The 26837-nt window shown below is 39.9% G+C and overlaps 1 protein-coding gene across 2 annotated transcripts in view; it reads left to right on the top strand.

Moving 5' to 3' along the window:
- Window positions 1–5688: 5688 nt before the first annotated feature.
- Window positions 5689–26837, top strand: part of EFCAB2 (EF-hand calcium binding domain 2) — a 118441-nt gene continuing 97292 nt past the window's right edge. Inside the window, exon 1 of one of the 2 annotated variants that reach the window (XM_068538510.1) lies at window positions 5689–6053. In XM_068538510.1, coding sequence (XP_068394611.1) covers window positions 6023–6053 — 31 coding nt within the window. In that variant the 5' untranslated portion in view covers window positions 5689–6022. The remainder of the gene's footprint in view (window positions 6054–26837) is intronic. The other variant, XM_068538511.1, reaches the window with a different exon arrangement.

Genomic DNA, 26837 nt, shown 5'->3' on the forward strand with positions numbered 1-26837 from the left:
GATCTCTGTTCTAGGGCAGTTACTAGATAATGCGGAACGTTTTCAAGGAGTTAGCCTCCAATGCAGGAGAGTGGGCAGTCTCAACTGATTGCTATTCACAGGCATTTTATTAAGGGTAAGTGGCCATAATCACATGCCAGGCCCACAAAGTCAAGATGAGGCACAGCACTGTCATTTTCTGCTCAATTCTAAAGCTGCAAACAGTATTGGAATTATCTATAATACAAAATAATAGTATGAACTTACTTGTCAGTATTTGAAATTTAAAAATCCATATGTCTCTCAAAGACAAATATCATATGATATCACCCATACGTGGAATCTAATTTTAAAAATGATACAAATGAGCTTATTTACAAAACAGAAACAGAGTTACAGATATCGAAAACAAACTTATGGTTACCAAAGGGGAAACATGGTGGGGGGGAGGGATAAATCAGGAGCTTGGGATTAACTACTATATATAAGATAGATAACCAACAAGGACCTACTGTGTAGCACAGGGAACACTACTCAATATTCTGTGATAACCTATATGAGAAGAGAATCTGGAAAAGAATGAACATAGGTATATGTATAACTGAATCACTTTGCTGTACACCTGAAACTAACACAACATTGTAAATCAGCTATAATCCAATAAAATTTTTTAAAAAATCCATATGTGTATATAAAACTATCTATCTCCTAGGCTTTAAAATTTTTATTTATTCATTTATTTATGTCCTGCAAGAGCCACCTGGACTATTGTTAATCTGTATAAACTCTGGGAAGGAAAATTAATTTCAGTAGTGGCAGTATTGGAATGGCAGAGTGAAGGAAGAGCCAGGTGTGCCAGGCACAGGCTCTTACCATCTCAGAGAGTGTCAAGAGCTTTATATATCAGGAACTATGTCTGTAAAATTTTTCTAAGTTTCCAGGACGTTTATAACATCCCCATTTGTTAAGTTTATTATCCTATCTCTTTCCCCATAGGTCAGTAGTGCAACCCTTAAGATTAAAAAAAAAAAAATGTCTACATGGTCATACCAAGGGTGGCAGGAAAGGTGGAGCTAGAGAGATTGGGATACTCCAGCCCCCTCACAGCCCACCTCTTCACCTTGTTGACTGGACAACCCCTCCTTCAAGAGGCAGGAAAGCAGTCGTGTCCCAGTGGTTTGCTATAAGGAGGAAGTGGAACATCCAGACTAAGGTTCTGAGGAGGCATCTCAGGAAAGGCTTTGGAGCTCAGCAGAGGAAAGCCACCTTTCCTCTCAGAGAAGAAATTTTGGGATCTTAACTCTGGTTTTCTTCATCTTTAACAGGGAAGCATATCAGTGTCTTTCTTATAAGGTTACTGGGATGATGTAAAATGCTGGGCATCGTTCCGAGAACACAGTAAATGCTCCAAATATTATCACTATTGGCCCTAGAGTCAGCAGAGAGTCGCGTGGCCATAGTCTCAACAAATTAAATCAGTCCAGAAGTCAAGGGAGAAGCAGAGGTGGCCTCCATGTCTCACCTGGTCAATCATCTCCTTACCTCCGTGTAACCTCAGATGTGGAAGCCCAAAGTCATATAGCTAATGAACAGTGGACTGAGGTTCAATCCTGGGTCCATTTACCTCCTAAGGCTACATGCTTAATTCTTCTATACAGTTCTATCTCCTAATGTAAACACGGTAAGAAGTGAAAGTTAAGTTCAAAGATTTATTTTTGAAGCTGGAACTAAAAAAAAATTATTCCAAAGTCAATCACCTGTATAATTCTAGCTTTTCCTCTATTTTCACACTTAAGGGGTAAGAGGTTGTATGAGAGATCATGAACATTTTTTGAATCTCTGGGTTAGCTACTACCCTTCCCCTTTCAGGTCTGATTTTCAATGAATAAAGAACAAGGGACCCATCAAAAGTTGCTTAGCAATGAGTGTCCCTGAAAAGTGCTGCTTAGAACAGGAAATGCTTAAGCAATGAATTAAACAGTAACTTGTTGTGTCAATGTGTGTTCTTAAGGGAAATAGAAAGAAACATGTACTTTTGCCAGAAGTAGGGCCAGGAAGTTATTTTTTCAAATGCTTTAAGAGTTGTGGTTTCATGTAAGATTTACTTTCAAGCTGCCCCCAAGTGCTGCAGTTCCAGCTTCCTGCTCTGGGTCTCCCTGAAAAGCCTGAAGGAACTCTGGCACTGAATATGCTCTTGTCCAGAGCCAAGGATTTAACACAATTCTCCCTCATTACTGAGAGACCTGAAACCTCAATTTGCAGGAAGGTGGGAAGGAAAGAAAAGAAGGTGAGCAGACCACTGGGGCGCGGTAGAAGAGTGGGTTTCACTTCCTCTCCTGCTAGGCCTTTAGTTTAATTCTTTGTCCAGACAAGGACAACATGCATGCCATTATCCGGTTGCTTTAAAGTTCCTAAGAGTCTCTGCCAGTTGCTTTGGTTGATGTTTTGAAGCAGTAAAAAAAAAAGTGAGGGAGGAAGGTGACAACCTCCCCCCAGAATTTTTGCCCTTAACATTCCTCTCTAAATATTCAGGTTACTAAATAGAATATAACAATGATATCTTACATTTATAAAGAAGCAGTATAGCAGAGTGGCTCTGGAATCAGAACTAGATTCCTAGCCAGCTCTCTTACCAACCAGCTTTGAAACCTTAAACAGGCCATTAATGTGAATATATAGCTTTTTCAGCTGTAAAACGGAGATACTATCAGCCTCATAAAGATTAAAAGAGATAATATACACAAAGTATTTAAAGAGTTATTTTTATTATTGTAACTATAATGAAACTGTACTCTTATTCTGTTGTATTCTAATAAGTTTCTCCTTTTGAGATCACAGGGTAAGGTTACTTGCCTTATGGGTAGGGGTAGTGTAGGAGTAGTGTCTTCCTTGAAAGGCTGGACATTCTTGATGTTAATCATCCAGGGAAGGGACGCATCTTTCATTAGAAAACTGGAATTAGACCAGAGAAGTAACACCATGCCTCTCATTTTCCTGGGTCTAGAGCCCAAGGAAGCTAGATATGCTTAAGGCTGCTCATGCTTGGTAAGATTTAAAAATGGCAAGGTGGAAATCAGAAAGGGGCCACAAACTTAAGATGAAGCTCTATCATGTAAGCTAGATCACATCAGGCAGGCAGCGGATTCTAGTAGGAACCTGCGTAAGACCTGGAGTCAGACCACCTCCTGTGGTGTAGCTGAAGCACAGGAAAAGGAAACTCTCCAAGTCGAAGCTGAATCTCAGAAAAGAAGTTGGGGTTTGACCTCTAAGTACTCCTTCCTACATGGAAGTGGGGATTCCTCGCAAGTTCTCTAAAATTTTCAAAGCTTTCAGTTACATCTATTCAGTCTCATGAAAACTCTAAGGCAAGGAGCTTGGACATTGCTAGCTCCATTTTTCTAAGTTAACTAAGTTTTAAAGAGATTACATGCCTTGCCTAGGATGATGAGGTCAGTACAGGGCAATGGCTGAGGAAAATCCAGTTTAAAAAAAAATTATTCCTACTCCAAGGAGATGTCAACGATCTCCATACTAGGACAGTAAAGGTGCTGTGAAGATTTTTTTACTGTCATTTTGCGTTATTCACACCACTTACCCTTTCCACTTTACCCACACCTTAGGTAAGTGAGTCAACTGTATTCAGAAGAAACATTTCTGTGTCCCTCATGGGCACAGAACAGATGCCTGTGAGAAGAAATTTAACACTATAAATTCAATCATGCAAAAAAGACATAACCTGTACACATCCCTCTGGCCCCACTGATTGGCAGAGTTGGCTTAAATTATCACCTGGATAACCATTTTTTTTCACTTTGTGGAAAGTTTTCCAGAATCATTACAGACTTTTATATCTAATCAGCCAATTAGTCAATTGGAAAGTACGTATTAAGCTCATAGTTTGTGCCCCAAATTGGGATAGGTACTGTGGGTATACAAAAGGTGCATATATTAGGATCCAGTCTTCAAATCTAATTGGGGGGAGGAGTTAATTAACCAATTTTTTTTACTCATCCAAATTTAGAGAGTGTTGTCTTAAATACGCTGTAGGAGTTCAGAGTAGAGATTAACATGGCTTGAAATAATCTAGACAATAAAAAGCTTTGTTTCTTCATAAGTCATTGAGAAGACTAAATTCTGTCCTAATTTTAAAAATGCACATTATTTTAGACATAAACATTGAAAAGCTGTTCTAGGCACTGCGGATATATGGACAAATAAAGCACTTCCTGTCCTCAAGAGCTTACAGTTTGTTAGGGGGAAACAAGTCACTGAAAATCAATGTGATTTGGGTCTACAGTATGGCTATGGTACCTCAGAGTAACGGGTTGACAGGGAAAGCTTCAAGGAGTGCATGACCTTTAAGGAGGTCACTGACAACAGGGAGGGGACATTTGTGTGTCTGTGGGAGGGTGAATGTTAGGGCAGAGAGAGAGGAGGGAAAGTCATTCCGTAAAAAGGAAACAGAAAGCAGCACATGAAAAGGCACAGTAGCGGGCCTGAAGACTAAAGCTGGGGTTTCCCACGTTTATTTCAAAGGTCTTCATCGTCTATATGGAAAGAGGGGTCTTTAAAAAACCAATAGCTAGACCATGATGACTATGAAATTTAAATATACATGAGTGCTGATGACTACTTTCCCCTATTTTTCGGCATTAAGACCTTACTGTTCACGATTGTTTTCATTTTATGTATCTATCTTCTAATATGAGCTATTTTGTGAAGATTCAATTGTTTATAGTCAATTTCAGAGAGAATGCTGATCACAGCACCATATATCTTCTACAGAAAAAATATTTTAATAAATATTAGTTTTCTTTAGGGTTTACTGAGGGATTACAGAACCAGAATAATATGAGCATAAAAACTCAGTAAAACCATTAAATACCTTTTATTTTGAAGGCCTCAATACTTACAGTTGTTTATAATCGATTTTTACATAAAATCAAGTAATTTAAATTAGTACACACATGCATTTAAGTAGCATCTAAATCTCGTTTAAAAAATATATATTTGCTTGAACCATACCATGAGGCATATTACTCAAAAATCATTTTTAAAAGAAAATATTCTAGTATAGTGAACTTTTCCTTAAAATAAGACAAAAACTTAACATCATGCCACGGCTTCGAAGTTTTAGAAAAGCAAGATTTAAAACTTTCCTTCCCAGTAATTTTAACTGGAGGTCTTGTCAAATTTCACAAGAAATTTCATGTACGTAACAGTGAGCATAAGATGGGCACGTTTTTGTTGCTATGAGAACCTTCTATTTTGTATCAGAAATCGCAGCCTTGACGACGCAGTGTTTGCGCCGATTTTACACATGTTTTTCTACAGCGATTCCGCTCCTCCAGTAATAACAGTTTAATGGCTCTGGTTTCCTCCCGCGCCGGCCGTTTTCCGTCCCAGCTCCAGCTCTCGCCCGCCGTGCAGTCCCCGTCTTTGGGAGCCGGCGGCGAGCACTGGACGGGAGAAAACGGGGGGCCAGAGGTGGGGCAAGTCCGGCCTCTCCGCGGGGTGCGGACGGGAAGGAGAGGCGGTGGAATTGCCGGTTGGTTCTGTCACCCCGGAGCCGAGTTCTGCACCCATCTCGCCAATTGCGTTTTAAAATATGCAGTAAAAAAAATCGAGCAACGCCACATCCTACAAACTGGAGGGGCGGGGGAGAGCATTGTGTCCCCAAATGGATCATAAACAAGGGAAAGGAGGGGTTCGGAACTCTTTATTATTAAATACTTCCTCCACGCCAGAAAAACCAAGGCTCAGGCCTCGGTACTGAAGGAATAGGCTGAAGCCCTGGCCCCGGCTCAGTGGTCGCGGGCTGCGGGTCCGGGCTTCCGGTCTCCCGGGCGCCAAGGGTCATGGCGGGAAGGGGGAGGGCGCGCGCTCCAAGCTTTCCCTCCCCCACCCACGCCCAGGGTCTTCTTCCTTCGGGATTCGGAGCCGCCTATCCTCCAGGGCCGACTAGCCGCAGGGCTGCAGGGGGCCAGGACGCCGCGACCTAGCTTAGCGACAGGGCTCTCCCCGGCGACGGCGCCGCAACAAGATGGCGGACGACAGAAGCAGGGAAGGCACAGGTAAGAGGCGCCGCGGGAGCTCAGCCGTAGCCGCCCGCCGCGATCCCGGGCCGCACCGGGGAGCTCGGGACAGGGTGGGTCACCCTATCTCTGGACCCCACCCGCAGGGAGAGGACTGCCCGAGCCAGGTCCCGCCGCCCGCCCTGCAGAGGAGGCCCCCTCCCCTTTTCCTGCCGCCTCGCCGCGCCCCGCCCCTCCGCTCCCGCCAGGCAGTCATTCCGCCCCTCCCGCCCCTCCCGCTTCTCGGTTCCCGCCTGGCCCTGGTTCTGACCCCCTTCCTCGTCCCTTTTTCCGAGCCCCGAGCCTCGCTTCCAGGGCGGCTTGCGGCCGAGGCGCTGGCAGGGGAGGGCCATAATGGCGTCCTCGTTCACGGTCTCGGGGACGCCGCCTCCAATCCCTCGACCCGGCTCTGGTTGCCGCAGGCGCCACGCCGGCAGCTTCTCGGACTGTGGGCCCCGGGGCGGGCCTGCGTGAGGACCGATCCGGCCGCCAGAGTCTGGCGGGCTCCTCCCCTGCCGTGCCGAAACCCCGCCCGGGCCAGCGGGCTGGCGTTCGCGACCACCATTTTGCCTCCGTAATGGGGACGTCGGAGGACTGCCTCGAGGACACTGCCGCTTCCTCCGAGCCTCCAGGCTCCGAAGTGCCTGCTGGGTGGCCGGCGCTATGCTACCCGCCTGGTGTCTTGTCTTAAACAAAAAAACAAAAAACAACTTTAATAAAGACGAAAGAGCAAACTCCAGAGGGAACTCGTGGAGCCTCGTGCGCTGGCCTGGTCTCTCCTGCGGTACCAGCCGGACCAGCGCGCGCGGTCGCGGCGGCAGAGGCGGGACTGGGCTTCGGGGCGCCGGGGCGCCATATCGGGGGGTGGGGGGGATTGATGTGCTTCATGTGTGGGGAAGCGAAAACCCGGTTATCCATGTTTAGTTGCAAGACCATTACGTTGTTTTAATTCGGCGGTTTGCTTAAAAACTTGATCCTTGGTTACTATCCTACGCTACTCAAAAATAATTGTTTATTTTGGTAATTGGCGAACTCATCGCAAAAACATCAAAAAAGCCATGAAACTGTAGAGGTAAACATCTTAGAAATGAAAATAATACTCCACCTTTGTTCTTTTCTTGAGTGCTTGAAACATCAACATACCATTTTTCTCAGCATGGAACAAAGATGTAATCAGGTTAACAAGTAATATTTACAAGCGTAGAAGCCAGCCCTAGATACTTAGTCACTTGTCACGGTGATCACAGAAAATCAGCGGAGAAACCCACAAAACTGCAAAAGAGCTACCTACTGATGGCAATAATACTATTTGATTTTTTTATGGTACCGTTAGTCTAAAAGTCAGACTTATTTTTTACATGTTACCTTTCCTAAGATGTCCTTATAATTTTATCGTGGTGCTTTAAAAGTATAAGGTACATCCTAAGAAAATGATTACTTTTTTTTGTATTAGTTTTAAAACTTCTCCAGAAAACCAGATGACTTACTTTGATTTATTAAATTGTTATTTACAAAAAAATGGAAGAATCATTAGAAGATAATTTTAACAAGTTAATCGTGGATTTTTAAAAAAGATGATTAGGTCAGCCTGAGGGAAAAAAAGCGCTGTATTATGCTGCAAATACAATTTTTTTTCTTCATTTAAAAAAAGTAGATTGAAAGCTGTTTTGATTTCTCAGTTTTCAAAAATACTTTTCTATTTAAAATAAGCTAATTCAAAGAAGAAGCAATTCTGTCTATAGCCATAGAAGAAGTATGAATGTCAAAGCTGGATGTCATTCATTCAGTTGGCATGTGTTTAATGCCTACCATATGGAAGGCATTCTTATTAGGTTAGAACTTCGGAGGATACAAATACTGAAAAAAATATTTTGTTCTCCCAAGGAAGGTGAGATCAGTAAGGGAGATAAGACATCCATAAATGGGAGGGAACAGTCAGCTGGACTGAGCAGCCTGTCCCCTCCTGCTTTGGGCAGCAGCCGGGTATCCCTGGGAGCTTATCAGAAAGGAAGGAGCTCAGTCCCTGCCCCTGGCCTACTGAATCAGAGTCTGCATTTAAGCACACCTGCAGATGATCCACATGCTCATTAAAGTTTGAGAAGCACTGTTGTATATCTCATTTACTCCTTTTTTTGGTTTGTTTTCTTTGAATTTTATTTTATTTTTTTATACAGCAGGTTCTTATTAGTTATCTATTTTATACATACTAGTGTATATATGTGAATCCCAATCTCCCAATTCATCCCTCCCCCCACCCCTGCTTTTCCACCTTGGTGTCCATACGTTTGTTCTTTACATCCGTGTCTCTATTTCTGCCTGGCAAACCAGTTCATCTGTACCATTTTTCTAGATTCCACATATATGCATTAATATACGATGTTTGTTTTTGTCTGTCTGACTTCACTCTGTATGACAGTCTCTAGGTCCATCCACGTCTCTACAAATGACCCAATATCGTTCCTTTTTATGGCTGAGTAATATTCTGTTGTATATATGTACCACATCTTCTTTATCCATTCGTCTGTCAATGGGCATTTAGGTTGCTTCCATGACCTGGCTATTGTAAATAGTGCTGCAGTGAACATTGGGGTGCATGTGTCTTTTTGAATTATGGTTTTCTCTGGGTATATGCCAATCGTAGGATTGCTGGGTCATATGGTAATTCTGTTTTTAGTTTTTTAAGGATCCTCCATACTGTCCATGGTGGCTGTATCAATGTACATTCCCACCAACAGAGCAAGAGGGTTCCCTTTTCTCCACACCCTCTCCAGCATTTGTTGTTTGTAGATTTTCTGATGATGCCCATTCTAACCAGTGTGAGGTGATATGTCATTGTAGTTTTGATTTACATTTTTTTTTTTTTTATGTTTTCTGGCTTTATTTATTTATTTATTTATTTTGGCTGTGTTGGGTCTTCGTTTCTGTGCGAGGGCTTTCTCTAGTTGCGGCAAGTGGGCGCCATTCTTCATCGCGGTGCGCGGGCATCTCACTATCGCGGCCTCTCTTGTTGTGGAGCACAGGCTCCAGACGCGCAGGCTCAGTAGTTGTGGCTCACGGGCCTAGTTGCTCCGCGGCATGTGGGATCTTCCCAGACCAGAGCTCGAACCCGTGTCCCCTGCATTGGCAGGCAGATTCTCAACCACTGAGCCACCAGGGAAGCCCTTGATTTACATTTCTCTAATAATTAGTGATGTTGAGCAGCTTTTCATGTGCCTCTTCGCCATCTGTATGTCTTCTTTGGAGAAATGTCTATTTAGGTCTTCTGCACATTTTTTTGAATGGGTTGTTTGCTTTTTAAATATTGAGCTGCATGAGCTGTTTATATATTTTGGAGATTAGTCCTTTGTCCGTTGATTCGTTTGCAAATATTTTCTCCCATTCTGAGGGTTGTCTTTTAGTCTTGTTTATGGTTTCCTTTGCTGTGCAGAAGCCTGTAAATTTCATTAGGTCCCATTTGTTTAGTTTTGTCTTTATTTCCATTTCTCTAGGAGGTGGTTCAAAAATGATTTTGCTGTGATTTATGTCAAAGAGTGTTCTTCCTATGTTTTCCTCTAAGAGTTTTATAGTGTCCGGTCTTACATTTAGGTCTTTAATCCATTTTGAATTTATTTTTGTGTATGGTGTTAGGAAGTGTTCTAATTTCATTCTTTTACATGTAGCTGTCCAGTTTTCCCAGCACCACTTATTGAAGAGACTGTCTTATCTCCATTGTATATCCTTGCCTCCTTTGTCATAGATTAGTTGACCATAGGTGCGTGGGTTCATCTCCGGGCTTTCTATCCTGTTCCATTGATCTATATTTCTGTTTTTGTGCCAGTACCATATTGTCTTGATTATTGTAGCTTTGTAGTATAGTCTGAAGTCAGGGAGTCTGATTCCTCCAGCTCTGTTTTTTCCCCTCAAGACTGCTTTGGCTATTCGGGGGCTTTTGTGTCTCCATACAAATTTTAAGAATTTTTGTTCTAGTTCTGTAAAAAATGCCATTGGTAATTTGATAGGGATTGCAGTGAGTCTGTAGATTGCTTTGGGTAGTACAGTCATTTTCACAATGTTGATTCTTCCAATCCAAGAACATGATATATCTCTCCATCTGTTTGTATCGCCTTTGATTTCTTTCATCAGTGTCTTACAGTTTTCTGCATACAGGTCTTTTGTCTCCTTAGGCAGGTTTATTCCTAGGTATTTTATTCTTTTTGTTGCAATGGTAAATGGGAGTGTTTCCTTAATTTCTCTTTCAGATTTTTCATTGTTAGTGTATAGGAATGCCAGAGATTTCTGTGCAGTAATTTTGTATCTTGCAGCTTTACCAAATTCATTGATTAGCTCTAGAAGTTTTCTGGTGGCATTTTTAGGAATATCTATGTGTAGTATCATGTCATCTGCAAACAGTGACAGTTTTACTTCTTTTCCAATTTGTATTCATTTTATTTCTTTTTCTTCTCTGATTGCCGTGGCTAGGACTTCCAAAACTATGTTGAATAATACTGGCGAGAGTGGACATCCTTGTCTTGTTCCTGATCTTAGAGGAAATGCTTTCAGTTTTACACCACTGAGAAGGATATTTGCTGTGGGTTTGTTGTATATGGCCTTTATTATGTTGAGGTAGGTTCCCTCTATGTCCACTTTCTAGAGGGTTTTTATCATAAATGGGTGTTGAATTTTGTCAAAAGCTTTTTCTGCATCTATTGAGATGATCATATGGTTTTTAATTCTTCAATTTGTTAATATGGTGTTTCACATAGATTGTTTTGCATATATTGAACAATCCTTGCATCCCTGGGATAAATCCCTCTTGATCATGGTGTATGATCCTTTAAATGTGCTGTTGGATTCTGTTTGCTAGTACTTTGTTGAGGATTTTTGCATCTACATTCATCAGTGATACTGGTCTGTAATTTTCTTTTTTTGTAGTATCTTTGTCGGTTTTGGTATCAGGGTGATGGTGGCCTCGTAGAGTGAGTTTGGGAGTGTTCCTTCCTCTGCAGTTTTTTGGAAGAGTTTGAGAAGTATGGTGTTAGCTCTTCTCTAAATGTTTGATAGAATTCACCTTTGAAGCCATCTGGTCCTGGACTTTTGTTTGTTGGAAGATTTTTAATCACAGTTTCAATTTCCTTACTTGTGATTGGTCTGTTCATATTTTCTGTTTCTTCCTGGTTCAGTCTTGGAAGGTTATACCTTTCTAAGAATTTGTCCATTTCTTCCAGGTTGTTCATTTTATTGGCATAGAGTTGCTTATAGTAGTTTCTTATGATGCTTTGTATTTCTGTGGTGTCCATTGTAACTTCTCCTTTTTCATTTCCAATTTCATTGATTTAAGTCCTGTCCCTCTTTTTCTTGATGAGTCTGGCTAAAGGTTTATCAATTTTGTTTATCTTCTCAAAGAACTAGCTTTTAGTTTTATTGATCTTTGCTATTGTTTTCTTTGTTTCTATTTCATTTGTTTCTGCAATGATCTTTATGATTTCTTTCCTTCTACTAACTTTGGGTTTTTTTTGTTCTTCTTTCTAGTTTTTTAGGTATAAGGTTAGATGGCTTATTTGAGATTTTTCTTGTTTCTTGAGGTAGGCTTGTATTGCTGTAAACTTCCCTCTTAGAACTGCTTTTGCTGCATCCCATAGGTTTTGGATCGTTGCGTTTTGTTGTCATTTGTCTCTAGGTTTTTTTTGATTTCCCCTTTGATTTCTTCAGTGATCTCTTGGTTATTTAGTAACGTATTGTTTAGCCTCCATGTGCTTGTGTTTTTTACTTTTTTTTCCTCCATGTAATTGATTTCTAATCTCATAGCATTGTGGTCTGAAAAGATGCTTGATATGATTTCAGTTTTCTTAACTTTACTGAGGGTTGATTTGTGACCTAAGATGTGATCTATCCTGGATAATGTTCTGTGTGCACTTGAGAAGAAAGTGTAATCTGCTGTTTCCGGATGGAATGTCCTATGAGTATCAATTAAATCTGTCTGGTCTGTTGTGTCGTTTAAAGCTTGTGTTTCCTTATTAATTTTCTGTTTGGATGATCTGTCCATTGGTGTAAGTGAGGTGTTAAAGTCCCCCACTATTATTGTGTTAACTGTCAATTTCCTCTTTTATAGCTGTTAGCAGTTGCCTTATGTATTGAGTTGCTCCAATGTTGGGTGCATATATATTTATAATTGTTATATCTTCTTGGATTGATCACTTGATCATTATGTAGTGTCCTTCCTTGTCTCTTGTAACATTTTTCATTTTAAAGTCTATTTTTCTGATATGAGTATTGCTACTCCAGCTTTATTTTGATTTCCATTTGCATGGAATATCTTTTTTCAGCCCCTCACTTCCAGTCTGTATGTGTCCCTAGGTCTGAAGTGGGTCTCTTGTGGACAGCATATATACGGCTCTTGTTTTTGTATCCATTCAGCGAGCCTTTGTCTTTTGGTTGGACCATTTAATCCATTCACATTTAAGGTAATTAATCGATATGTGTGTTCCTATTACCATTTTCTTAATTGTTTTGGGTTTTTTTTGTAAGTCCTTTTCTTCTCTTGTGTTTCCCACTTAGAGAAGTTCCTTTAGCATTTGTTGTAGAGCTGGTTTGGTGGTGCTGAATTCTCTTAGCTTTTGTCTTTAAAGCTTTGATTTCTCCGTCCAATGAATGAGATCCTTGCTGGGTAGAGAAATCTTGGTTGTAGTTTCTTCCCTTTCATCACTTTAAATATATCGTGCCACTCCCTTCTGGTTTGTAGAGTTTTTGCTGAGAAATCAGCTGTTAACCTTATGGGAGTTCCCTTGTATGTTATTTGTTGTTTTTCCCTTGTTGCTTTTAATAATTTTTCTTTGTCTTTAATTTTTGTCAATTTGATTACTGTGTGTCTTGGAGTGTTTCTCCTTGGGTTTATTCTTCCTGGGACTCTCTGCGCTTCCTGGACTTGGGTGGCTATTTCCTTTTCTATGTTAGGGAAGTTTTCAACTATAATCACTTCAAATATTTTCTTGGGTCCTTTCTCTCTCTCTTCTCCTTCTGAGACCACTATAATGCAAATGTTGGTGCATTTAATGTTGTCCCACAGGTCTTTTAGGCTTTCTTCATTTCTTTTCATACTTTTTTCTTTATTGTGTTCTGTGGCAGTGCTTTTCACCATTCTGTCTTCCAGTCACTTATCCGTTCTTCTGCCTCAGTTATTCTGCCATTGATTCCTTCTAGTGTATTTTTCATTTCAGTTATTGTATTGTTCATCTCTGTTTGTTTGTTCTTTAATTCTTATAGGTCTGTGTTAAACATTTCTTGCATCTTCTCGATCTTTGCGTCCATTCTTTTTCCAAGGTCCTGGATCATCTTCACTATCATTATTCTGAATTCTTTTTCTGGAAGGTTGCCTATCTCCACTACATTTAGTTGCTTTTCGGGGGTTTTATCTTGTTCCTTCATCTGGTACATAGTCCTCTGCCTTTTCATTTTGTCTTTCTTTTTGTGAATGTGGTTTTTGTTCCACAGGCTGCAGGATTGTAGTTCTTGCTTCTGCTGTCTGCCCTCTGGTGGATGAGTCTATCTAAGAGGCTTGTGCAGGCTTCCTGATGGGAGGGACTGGTGGTGGGTAGAGCTGGGTGTTGCTCTGGTGGGCAGATCTCAGTAAAGCTTTAATCAGCTTGTCTGCTGATGGGTGGAACTGGGTTCCCTCCCTGTTGGTTGTTTGGCCTGAGGCGACCCGGCAGTGGAGCCTACATTCTCTTTGGTGCGGTAATGGTGGACTCTGGGAGGGCTCAAGCCAATGAGTACTTCCCAGATTTCTGCTGCCAGTGTCCTTGTCCCTGTGGTGAGCCACAGCCATCCCCCTCCCTCTGCAGGAGACCCTCCAACGCTAGCAGGTGGGTCTGGTTCAGTCTCCTACGGGGTCACTGCTCTTTCCCCCTAGGTCCTGACATGCAGAGTACTTGGTGTGCATCCTCCAAGAGTGGAGTCTGTGTTTTCCCCAGTCCTGTTGAAGTCCTGCAATCAAATCCCACTAGCCTTCAAAGTCTGATTCTCTGGGAATTCCTCCTCCTGTTGCTGGACCCCCAGGTTGGGAGTGAACTCCAGTGGGTGGACTTTTGTGGTATATATGTCCTCCAGTCTGTGAGTCACCCATCCAGCAGTTATGGGATTTGATTTTATTGTGATTGCGCCCCTCTTACTGTCTCATTGTGGCTCCTCCTTTGTCTTTGGATGTAGGGTATTTTTTTTGGTGAGTTCCAGTGTCTTTCTGTTGATGATTGTTCAGCAGTTAGTTGTGACTCTGGTGCTCTCACAAGAGGAAGTCTCATTTACTCTTTACAACAGTTTTATGAGTTAACTAGCTGCAGTTTGAAGGGCATGATGAAATAGAAGTATGTTGTGTGAGGATAAACTAGAGACTCATGTGCTGATATCATCTTTGTATACACATATTCCACTCCTATATTTGATTTTCAACACTTAAGTTTCAGAAATTACGTCTAACTAATTAATAAGAATAGACCTGGCTTTGAGGATTCACACAAGCTAACTAAACTTGTGAAGAGTGGTGTGCAAACCTGAATAATGATTTATTAATTTAAATAGGGGTATGTTGATACATTGATCAGAAAGCTGACCTCTGCAATATCATATATTGTTTTATGTGTATTAAGCTTTTGGAGAGGGCAAATCTATATTTCTAAAGTTTCTTTATGAGCATGGAATCACACAAAAGAAAAAGGATAGTTTTGAAGGATATATCCATTACCTTATAAGCTCCAAGAGGGTGGGGAGATCACTTCTTTGTATTCAGTGTCTTGCAGAGTATATAGCACATGGTAGGAATTCAATAAATATTGTTGCATTCAGATCATTTGAATTAATTAAAAGTGTTTATGTTTTAATCAAAGCATTACTTACTGTTTCCCCAAAAATCTACACCTAAAAGCACATAAAACTATTGTTAGGGGTTTTTTCCTTTTTCTTTCAGGTAAGCTATATGCTTTTATTTCATCTGGCTCAACAAACATTTTTTGAGATCCATGGTATTCATTGGCATGTCTTTAAAAAATAAAAACATACACGTATTTTGAATTGTTCATATTTAATCTTGAATTTTTTTAAAGTTGTAAAGGAGGATTAAGTTTCTGGATAGCCATCACACCTAGCTCTTCTTCAACATTTAGGGATTAATCTTGATACAAGTAGTGAGAATACTGGTAAGGAAAAGTAACTAAATCTATGATGGGTTATTTTGCTCTCTTTATAAAATTTTTCTGTAAGATTATATACAGTGAAATCATGCTTATTTGTAGCATTTTTGTACTTTAACATAGTATAACTTATCTCTTTTCCTAGATTAGAAAATGTAACATAGTTATGTTAGCAAATAGAAGAATTAAAAATGTTATAATCAAGTTAAATTTTTTAAAAAGGACTTAATTTTATTTGTTTTACTGAAAGGGGAATTTTTGAAATGGGATAGGAAAAATTATTTTTGAATTTCTGTCATTTCTGTATAAGTTTCCTCAGCCAGAGCATTATTGTTTTTTGTTTTTTGTTTTTCTCTTCTGTTTTGTTTGTTTAAAATGGAGAATCAATGCAGTTGTTGATTCTTTGGATCTTTAAATCTTATTTTAATGTTTCTGTCTCCTAGAGAATTTTATGTAAGACTGGAAGGATCTTCTACTTGTGATTAAAGTCATGTCTAGGAAACAGACTGCTTAGGAATAACATTATAATTTTTGGCAGGCCAGTGAGCTTTGGAAGGTGTGTCAGTTTTTTTTTTTAAACAAGCCTCAGATACTCAAAGTTCTTTCTAGGATTTACTATTTTTGTTTGTATTAAAATATTCTTTTGACTTTGCATGCTTTGATAATATTGCTTGGTAAAGTGCTTCCAATTCCTTATCAACTCCTAGATGTCTTTGAAGTTTTACAGGTTTTTTTGTTTTGTTTTGTTTCTCCATATTGTGTCATTCCTGTCAAAACCCAACATTTGGAAATCTAAAGTAAAAAGTAGAAATTACAGGTAAATATTACTTTTTAAAAAGTGAACTGTTGATAGTACAGAGCACAGTATGGAATAGTAGAAAACGTGAGCTTTGGAGTAAGATTTGAATTTGAATTACAGCTTTCTCAAGCTGTATCTGATCTTAGCCAACATGCTAAACCTAAGGATCTTCAGGTTCCTCAAATGTAAAGTGGGAATAATTATATCTATTTCATAATATTGTTGTAATGTGGGCAGTATTTTCTTATTCATCCTTATACCCTCATCACCCCACAATGCCTGGCATTAAAGGAATGCTGAATAAATAGGGAAGAAAGTGGTTGGTGCATTCTAGGGAGTTAGTGGCTGTTTAGATTAGTAGATTCTATATGCATGACATGGAATCTAAGGGTTAAGAAAAACTTTAAGTCTTACCAATTATTGCTCACACATGATGCATTCATGCATATTTGGGGGCCATTTAATAAGTTTTCTCCGTATTTTAGACTGATTAGCATTCAGGGAGAGACTAACTGAAGAAGAAAACTAACTTATAGAAACCTAATTTGCTTCCTCTAATTCTGAATTAGTAAGTTTGGAGAGGAAATTCCCTGGTGGTCCAGGGGTTAGGACTCTGTGCTTCCACTGCTGGCATCCTGGGTTCGATCCCTGGTCAGGGAATTAAGATCCTGCGAGCTGTGTGGCGCAACCAAAAAAAAAAAAAAAAGAAAAGTTTGGAGAAAAATTGGACTGAAATTTATTTGTACTAACCTATAAAAATTTGTCAAGAAGATTTATAATTTAAAACATCAAATGGACATACCCGTTAGGATGGCTACTATAAAAAACAACAGCAACAACAAAATAATGTATTAGTGAGGATGTAGAGGAATTGAAGCCCTTGTAGACATTTAACTGGGAATGTAAAAAGTAAAATGGTGCAGCTGCTGTGGAAAATAGTATGGTGGTTCCTCAAAAAATTAGAAATTGCATTGCCATATGATCCAACAAATCCACTTTTGGGTATATACCCCAAATGATTGAAAGCAGGAACTTGAACAGATATTTGTACACTTGTGTTCATAGCAGCATTATTAACAATAGCTGAAAGGTGGAAGGAACTCAAGTGTCCATCAGTGGATGAATGGATAAAGAAAGTGGGCATATACATAAAACTAAATATCATTCAGCCTTAGAAAGGAAAGAAATTCTGACATATACACTGCATGGATGTATATGTACATGCGTATTTGAGGACATTTTGCTGAGTGAACTTATCCAGTCACAAAAAGACAAATACTGTATGATTCTACTTCTATGAGGTATCTAGAGTATTCAAATTCATAGTAGAATGGTGGTTGCCAGGGGAAGGATAAAAGGGAGGTTGTTGTTTAATGGGTATGATGCCAAAAACTCGGCCTTTGTACACCAGTGCCAAATTGAATCTCGGAGACAGAGTTTTGGACAAAGTAGAAAAGAATAGCTTTGTTGCTTTGCAAGGCAAATGGGGACACAGCGGGCTTGTGCCCCTCAAAACTCTGTGTCCTTCCCCAGGAGGATTTGGTGAGGAGTTTTATAGCAGTGGTTCAAGGGTAGGGTTGCTGATAAGGATTAGGGTGTGTGAAGGGCCTGCACTCCTTTAATCTGGCCTTAGGTGATCTGATGAGTTTCTGTGGTTCCTTTAATCTGGCCTCAGGTGTTCTCTTGAAGAACTTCTCTGGTTCCTTTAATCTAGAATGAAGAATGCTAACATCTTCCATTTATTGGGGGATTTAGTTCTGTAAAGAGCTCAAAGATGTTATGTGTATCCCTTGAGGAGGAACCAAGACCCTGCTGCACCATTGTTTCTTGACTGCTCCTCCCTTGTCTCTGCATCCCCTCCCTTCCCTGATTAGCAACTGTTCAAATCTGTCCTTTGGGCCTCTGGGAAGGTTGTGGAGGCTGGAGTCTATTCCTTATGAACAAGAAATGGGGGACACAGAAAGGCTTCTGTGCCCAGGAGCCCCACAGAGTCCTGCTTGGTTTCTCTCCCCCCTTTTCTTTTATACTCCTCAATCTTGAGAACAGATGCTGGACAAGGAAAGGAATAATCATTTTGGATAGAAACAGTCATAAACTTGGCAGATGAACTTTGTTTTAGGGGGGATTCAGTTTTAATCCCCCTTTTCAGTTTTATCTTTCCCCAAATCTTTCAGGGAATGGGGTTACTGCCACTCTGGCTACTTACTGCTGAAATGGGGTGTAGTCCTGCCTAAATTTTGCGGAATGGCTACCAAATTAAAAATATTTGAGTTCCAAGTCCTGGATCCGAGTCTTGTATTGCTTAAGATCTCATTCCCTTGGTCCACCATTTTGGTGCAGCAGACCCAGTTAGAAGTAGGAGGAGTGACAACTGGAACTTCCACAATGGTCACTTAGTTTTACCTTGGATATCTGAACCATAGTTATTCCATTTTGACCTTCAAATGTATTCTCCTCCTCAATGGCCAGAGCAGATGTACAGTGCATGTCCAAAGGGCCACAAAATAGGCCACTTTTTAAACTTAAACCATGTAGAAGCCAGAGTGACTTCCCCATACCTCAATACATACAGATTTTTTTTTCTTTCATCATTTCCTCTTTTGATTGCAAGTCTTTCAATAGAAAACATTGAGGATCAAAATATTTGTCCCTCGATGCTGGGGTGATTCAGCTGTTTGCTCTGGGTGTAGGTGATGTCCCTTGGTGCTATGCCTCCTTTATATTTGCCTAGGTAGTCCACATTGGGGGAGAACTGATCAGGTATCGTGAATAAGCTCAGAGGTATGTTAATGAGGAAACACTTTGTAGACCATACACTTTATCGTTTATACCCAGTTGTTACACAAGCATTGTACCTGTGCTTTTAGCAGTAGACCCAGTTCAGCAGTGTGATGTGAAATTTATCAGAGACCTGTATTTGTCAAAAGGGTCCTTCACATAAATCCTCTTGAAGATGAAGCACTTTGCAAAAGTATCATAGTATAATAATAACTGTCTGTAAATCACAGAAAGACTTAAAAAGTCATGGTTAAACATTTAGTCACAGTGATTGACAAAAGAAACTTAGTTATTGCTGTGACATACAACATTTACAAATAACTAGAATAATGACTGATAAAATTTTACCAGGACATACTACATTTTTAGGAATTACTCAGTGACAGTGCTTCCCATGTATTTAACATGTTAATTTAGTATTTCTCTGAGATGCCTCAAGGTTCCTCTGAAGCACCTAAGTTGGCTGGAGGTCAGAAGAACTTTTAGAATCTGCCAAACAATACTTATTTACTTAACCAAAGTGAAAAGATTTCAAAGGCAAATACAGATCACTTAAAAGCAAAGAAACTCATAAGCTGTTATCAAAATATTCCCAGAAAACTTTGGAGGGAGAAACCAAATCCGTTCTTGCCCCAGCCCACTCCCAGCAAAATCCATTTACGCAAATAGATTTAATCTAATGTTAGAAAATCCTGATCATGCACAACTCTTCTCAGTGTCCCTTTTTCACACACTTTCCATCACATTCTTCATCCATATTATTTTGTCCCTTATTTTTTTCCCCATTCAGAAACAACCAGCTCTAGGACAAAGTTATTTTCTTTTCTCTTTGTACCATCCTCCTATTACCTTACTGTTCACTTTCTTTATTATGTAGCTGCATGAATGCTTGAACATACAAAATTCCTCCTGTCTTTTCGTTCCTGTGACAAAACAACTCTAGCTGGACGATAGTATGGTAATTTAGGCTACCATTCAAAGATCACCTTTCCTCATTTTCAAGAATGTATGTTGCCCAAACAGAATTACAATAGAACCTCATTCCTTTTCCTTAGTCATAGGTTCATAACTATAGGTCCACCAGTCTACCAGGATTTTCCCCAGGGGGCTATCAGATGGAATTTAAGAAGAAGCGCTTCCCATGTTTGACTGATAGAACACTCATGTGTGGACTAAGAACAAACCAAAATCCTTGCCAGCAACAGAAGCCTCGAACCAAAGAAACCAAAAACCAAACAGAAACTAAAAACCAGATAGCACAAGGCTCAAATTGGCTTCCAAGTCCCAACTTAGCCTGTGACCTCTGTCCAAGCAGTGTGCCTTCCAAATGGGATTTCCCAGAATAAAAAATCCCCCAAATGGGAACCAAGGTTCCTCTAAATGGACAGGGCCATAGGGGCCTCAGACTGCATGCCAGGGGATGTACCACATGCTGGCTGAGGTATCACGACGTCCCAGACACTACTTTTCTCCTTCCCCAAAATAATTCCTTAGAGTAGGACATTCAGGCCGTCATGGGCAGGAAGAAGAGAGGAATGTTCTTGAGATGAAGATGGCCTCAGCAGCTGCTGGGATGGTCCCTCTTCCTCCATCTGCTCCTGCCTGGGAGTTCCAGCTGCCGGGATGGTGGAATGGGTATGACTGGGGCTCGGCCTTTCTAGGCAAGGGTCCCAGGTGATCTGGCCTTTAAAGGAATTCTCCAATCCTTTACTCTCTTGAAAGAGGCTGATGTGGAGAAAACCTTGGAGTGTCCGATCCAACCAGGGGACCCCCCCATGGGGCTGTCCGCAAGTCAGCCCCATGTTGGGTGCCAAATTTGATGCCGAAAACTCGGCCTCTGTGCACTGGTGCTGAATCAAATCTTGGAGACAGAGAACTGGGTGAAGTTCTCTGTCTTGGCAAAGAATAGCTTTATTGCTTTGCCAGGCAAAGGGGGATACAGCTGGCTTGTGCCCTGAAAAACTGTGTGTCCCAACCCGGTGGGATTTGGTGAGGAGTTTTATAGCAGTGGTTCAAGGGTGGGTTGCTAATAATGATCAGGGTGTGTGCAGGGCCTGCATTCCTTTAATCTGGCCTCAGGTGGTCTCCTGATAAGCTTCTTGAGGTTATCGAACTGTGACCCTCTCTCTGGAACATCTTCCATTTGGTGGTGGTTTTAGTTCTGCAGAAGAGCTTAAAGATACAGTAAGTCCCCTACATACAAACAAGTTCTATTCTGAGAGAGCGTTTGTATGTCCAATTTGTAAGTCCAACAAAGTTAGCCTAGGTACCCAACTAACACAATTGGCTACGTAGTACTGTACGGTAATAGGTTCATAATACTTTCCACACAAATATATAAAAAGCAAACAAATATGAAAAATGAAGACATTTTTAACCTGACGGTACAGTACATTGAAAAGTACAGTAGTACAGTAAAACAGCTGACATACAGGCGCTGGCATCGAGTGAACAGACAAGAAGAGTTACTGACTGGAGGAGGGAGAGGAGGTGGGAGATGGCAGAGCTGAAGGATCGTCAACAATAGGAGACAGAGGGCAAGCTGCAATTTCACTCATGCCTGATGTTGATGGAGTGCACATTCACATCTTTGTAAGTTTGCAACTTGAAGGTTCATATGTAGGGGACTTACTGTATGGTTATGTGTATCCCTTGAAGGGGAACCAGGACCCTGTCCCAAGGCTGCACTATTGTTTCTTGACTGCTCCTCCCATGTCTCTGCATCCCCTCCTTTCCCTGATTAACAACTGTTCGAATCTGCCCTTTGGGACTCAGGAAAGGTCATGGAGGCTGGAGTCTGTTCCCTACAAACAAGAAATGGGGAACACAGAAAGGCTTCCATGCCCAGGAGCTCCACAGGGTCCTGCTAGGTTTCAGGTATAGTGTTCAGTTTTGCAAGATAAGAGTTCTGGATATTGTTTGCACAACAGTGTGAATATCCTTAATGCTACTGAATGGTTAAGATGGTTAAAATGGCTAAGATGGTTAATTTTTTGTTATGTCTATTTTACCATACTTAAAAAAAGTCAAATGGAAATGTTTCATCCAAAAAAAAAATTGTCATTGTTTTTGGAAGGCACTTTGGAAATTTGTATTATTTAAAGTTTTTTATAAATTTGGAGACGTTGATAAAATCTACTTGTCTGACAAATGGGGATACAAAGTAAATTGTTATGTATTGACTTGTTGGATTGTAGCCATTTAAAACCATATAAAAATTATGTGTGTAAATGTGTAAGAATGACAGGGGAAAACAGAAGAAGATGATATCAGGGTGGTCAGATTTTTCCAGGGGCATTTATTTTTAAAGAGTCTCATACTAATGTCATTTCTACAAAATTTTAAGACCCACTTAGCAACTATTTTTATATTTTAAAATGTGAATGCTAATTATAAATTATTCTTACCCATTTGTGAAAACATACTTACCAAGTCCAATACTTGACAATGCTTTATAAACCTCTAGTATGGACTTTTTTAGATATTAAGAGTGTAATAAAATAACTTATTTTAAAAATGTAGCATTAGGACTTCTCTGGTGGCACAGTGGTTAAGAATCTGCCTGCCAATGCAGGGGACACGGGTTCGAGCCCTGGTCCGGGAAGGTCCCACATGCCGTGGAGCAACTAAGCCCATGTGCCACAACTACTGAGCCTGCACTCTAGAGCCCGTGAGCCACAACTACGGAGCCTGCATGCCACAACTACTGAAGCCCGCGCGCCTAGAGCCCGTGCTCCGCAACAAGAGAATCCACTGCAATGAGAAGCCTGTGCACTGCAACAAAGAGTAGCCCCCGTTTGCCACAACTAGAGAAAGCCTGCGTGCAGCAATGAAGACCCGAGGCAGCCAAAAATAAATAAATTCATTAAAAAAAAATAAATAAAATGTAGCAATAAATTTGGAGCCTAAGACCTGGGCTTGAATTTGGATACTGCTTTTTTTCAGATTTTACTTGGGCATGTCACTTAATTTCTTTAAACTTCAGTTCAAAGAGTTCTCAGTCTAATGAGCACTTTGAAGTAGGCACTGGGCTAAATATTTTACGTGAATTATGTTATTTAATCCTTCCAACAAACCTATGTGGGAGATACCTCTTTTATCCCCTCTCTACAAATAACAGGGGCTTGGATGGTAAAGTGGAATTCCAGTTTCAGCTCCAACAGGTAAGAGCTTGGAAGTCATCACCCCTCGTGCCATAAACTGGAAGAAATACTTGGTAATTTTGGTGAATAGCTGATGGCTCAGTGGAGGCTGTGTAAATGAGAAACTTCTGGGAGCCTACAGTCTTGGGAGGTCCCTCACACTTCCTTGGGTTTTACTTCCAGGAATCCCACAAGGCTATCTGGTAAAGTGTCAAGAAAGACCTCCTTGTTGCTCTAGCAGGGAGGAGGGAGAAACTAACCATTTTGAAATCTCCAGAACATTCTTCATAGCAAAGATCTGCTCTCCAGGAGGAGAAGACCTTACCAGAGCTTTGTCTTACCTATCTTTATTTAACCAACTCCAGTGCCCTGTAGCCTTCCTGTCTCATCTAAGAGGATGGGGATAAGCTAAAAAACACTTAAGACAATTAACAGTTAAGAGACCCGGGTCCATTAAAAAACTGAAATTTAATCATGAGACTATAGAATGCTTTTCTTCACTTACAACTTATCACCACATCAACAGGGCTACAGTACAATAACACTGGATTACAACTGAAAGATGTGTGAGATGCAAACTGTGTTTAAGGAGGAATTCTCAGAGGAATCTGGCACCTACAGCTACAGCAAACATTAAACACACCCTATTCTTAGTCAAATTGACATAAAGCCTCACACTAATGATCTTCTGTCTCAGTTCCTGTTACCTGATTCATCACGTGTGGTTTTTAACCAAAAGTTACAAGGCATGCTAAAAGGCAAGAAAAACAACGTGAAGAGAAAGCAAGCATCAGAACCAGACTCAGATATATTATACAGATTTTGGAATTATCAGATAAAAAATTTAAGAGCTATGACTGATATGTTAAGGGCTGTAATGGAAAAAGTAGACAAAATGCAAGAACAGATGAGTATTGTAAGCAGAGAGATGAAAACTCTAAGAAAAAGAAGGAAATGTTAGAGACCAAATGCAGTGTAATGGAAATGAAGAATGCCTTTGATGGGCCTATCAGTAGATTCAGCATGGTTGAGGAAAGAATCATTGAGCTTGAAAATGATGTCAATAGAAACTTCCCAAACTGAAATGCAGGGAGAAAAAATGAAAAGCCAAAGCAAAACCCAGAGCATCCAAGAACTGGGACAATTAAAAAAGGTGTAAAATACACATAATTGGAATTACCAGAAGGAAAGGAATCAAAGAATGGAGCACAAGAAATATTTTAAGTAATAATGGCCAAGAATTTTCCAAAATTAATGACAGACAGACACCAAACCAGATCCAGGAAGCTAAGGGAACACCATCAGAATAAATAGCAAAAAGCTATGCCTTGGTATATTGTATTCAAACTGCAGAAAACCAAAGATAACAAGAAAATCCTGAAAGAAGCCAGAAAAAAGAAGCACCTTACCTAGGCTTCTTGTCAGAAACCATGTAAAGCAGGATAGAGTGGACTGAAATAGTGTTGAAAGACAGGTAAAGCAATGTGACCAAGGCCACTTAGCTAAGTGTTGAAGCAAGGGCTCCAAAGCCAGTGCTCTTAGCCTCTATACCCCATATAGAGAAGTCAAGGGGAATTTTATATAAAAGGAAGGGAAAATTGGCCCCTGATCTCCTTATCTAGAGCAGTAGTTCTCAAACTTCAGTGTACATCAGCATCACCTGGGCTAGTTAAACCATAGGCTGCTGGACGCCATTCCCAGAGTTTCTGAACCAGTTGAGTCTCGGACGGCTGAGGTGGGATTGGGGGCCCGAGAATTTGCATTTCTAACAAGTTACTGTAGGATGAGGATGCTATTAAAAAAACCATTGATCTAGAATCTAGAGTAAAATTTGCCATTTTAATATATTTCCTTCCAGGTTTTTTCTAGGCAGATTTGTATTTTTTTTGTTTTACAGATTTGAGATTACCTTGTATATAGTTTTATGTCCAGCTTTTCCACTTACTATTATAAGCACTTTTTCATATCATAAGTATTTCTCAAACATTATTTTTAATACCTGGCATTCATTATATTTATGAAATATATTTAAGCTTTCCCTGACTGTTGGATGTTTACATTGTTTCCAAATTTTCTGTGCTATAAATAATGCTGCAGTGAATATTCAATGAATGCCTTGTGTCAAGAATCTTTTGACACAGCTTTGATCCCCACCCTCTATCCCCTTTGGAAAAATGATTTCATTCGATCTTGTCTTTGTTGGTTCTTACTAGTTATAATACTTAGGAGTTACAGAAGATAATCTAATTTCTAAATTCTGTGAGTACCTTGTTGTGATTCTTTTGTACTACTTACATTATTTTCTTTTAAAAATGTTTAATCAAAGATACATAATTATCAGTCAGCTTATGATCAGGGTAAGATACATCTTTTTGCTTATTGTTTGTCTGTCCTTTTATAGTGGAAACTCCATGAAGTCAGAGACTTTATTTCACTTACTGTTTAATCCCTGGAATTTAGAACAATTGTAGGAGGTAGTAGTCAGCCTGTAAATATTTGTTGAAGGAATGAATAAACCAGGAGTAACACATTGAGTAAAGAAGTTTAATGTCACCCTGCATGGTCTTATTATGGGTAAATGTATTTTTCTGTTAACCTTCTAAAAATATTGAAAATAGCTCAGAGTTACCCTCATTACATTTGCAGAGGCACTCAGATTGGAAATTACATATTTAATCCAACCTCATCATTTAAACAGCTAGAATGGCACTTCCACTTCAACATGATGATTGAGCACCCCTTTATTTTTACCCTTTCTGAAACCCCACTAGAATGACAGTAAAGGAAAAAAAAAAGGCATAGACTTACAAAGATAAAGAGAATAGGAGAGGAGATAATAGGGGTTTGTAAAAAGACATTACTCAAGAGGTAATAAATTGTTAAATTGATGGATAAGTGGCCACTAACTTAGCAGAACCAAAGAAAATAAACGTAAGCCTATAGAGGAGGGAGCCTAAAAGAAACAAACCAAGTGGAGCTGTAAAATCCTGGAAGGGCTTAGGATTGGAGGCAGCAGCCGTCTCTGATGGCCTGTGTGTGGAGTAAGGCTAAATTTGGGAGGTTTGGATGAAAGTCATAAGGCAAATGGTTGGATCTGTCATCCCTTGGAGTAACCAGCTGATGACTTCCCTTCCATCCATGCAGAAGACTGGAAGTTTACTTTAAATCAGAGAGATTTAGGACTTAGGGATACCTGGCACAGTTGATGGTAGGGGGTGATGTGCCATGATTTTTACCAACTTTGATATAGTAGCTGAAATACTAACATTTGTATTCAATTTGATATTACCACATAGATTAAATACTTCTGAGTAGGACCCAAGGTAATAAATCTGAAAGGTGGTAGTATGTCTAATAGGATGTCAAAGAGATGGGGATTTGAAATTCTTTTAAGATCTTCATTAGTAATGAGGAAGAGGAGCTATGTACCTCTTTAATTGGTTGGTAGATTTGCATTGGTAACAACATTATAAAATAGTATAAGCACTAAAAGCTTCAAAAGAAGAGTGAAAGGGAATTTAGAGATTAAAAAACTTCAGGTGAAATCAGTAAATGAAATTTCATAGAAACTGTGCAATAATAATGAAATGAGAGGGAAACTGTTTCAAATGTGACTTCAGTTTCAGTGACTTTTTAATCTCCATTATACTTCAGCTGCCCACTCTCATGGCCAAACTGTATATTGCATCATCTAGAATTGTGCCGCCTCTGACATCTTAAATTCAGATATTTTATTCTTGAACTACCTTCTTATTCAGCACTGATTATTTTTAAAAATAATTTTGTATAATAATTCTGTGAAATAATTTCAAATTTACAGAAAAATTATAAGAATAGTATAGATAGTCCCACATTCCCTTTACCCAAATTAACTAATTTCAACATTTTGTCACATTTTTATCACTCT

Source organism: Eschrichtius robustus, chromosome 3 (genome assembly GCF_028021215.1).
Source record: "Eschrichtius robustus isolate mEscRob2 chromosome 3, mEscRob2.pri, whole genome shotgun sequence".
In the NCBI taxonomy this organism is placed as follows: Eukaryota; Metazoa; Chordata; class Mammalia; order Artiodactyla; family Eschrichtiidae; genus Eschrichtius; species Eschrichtius robustus.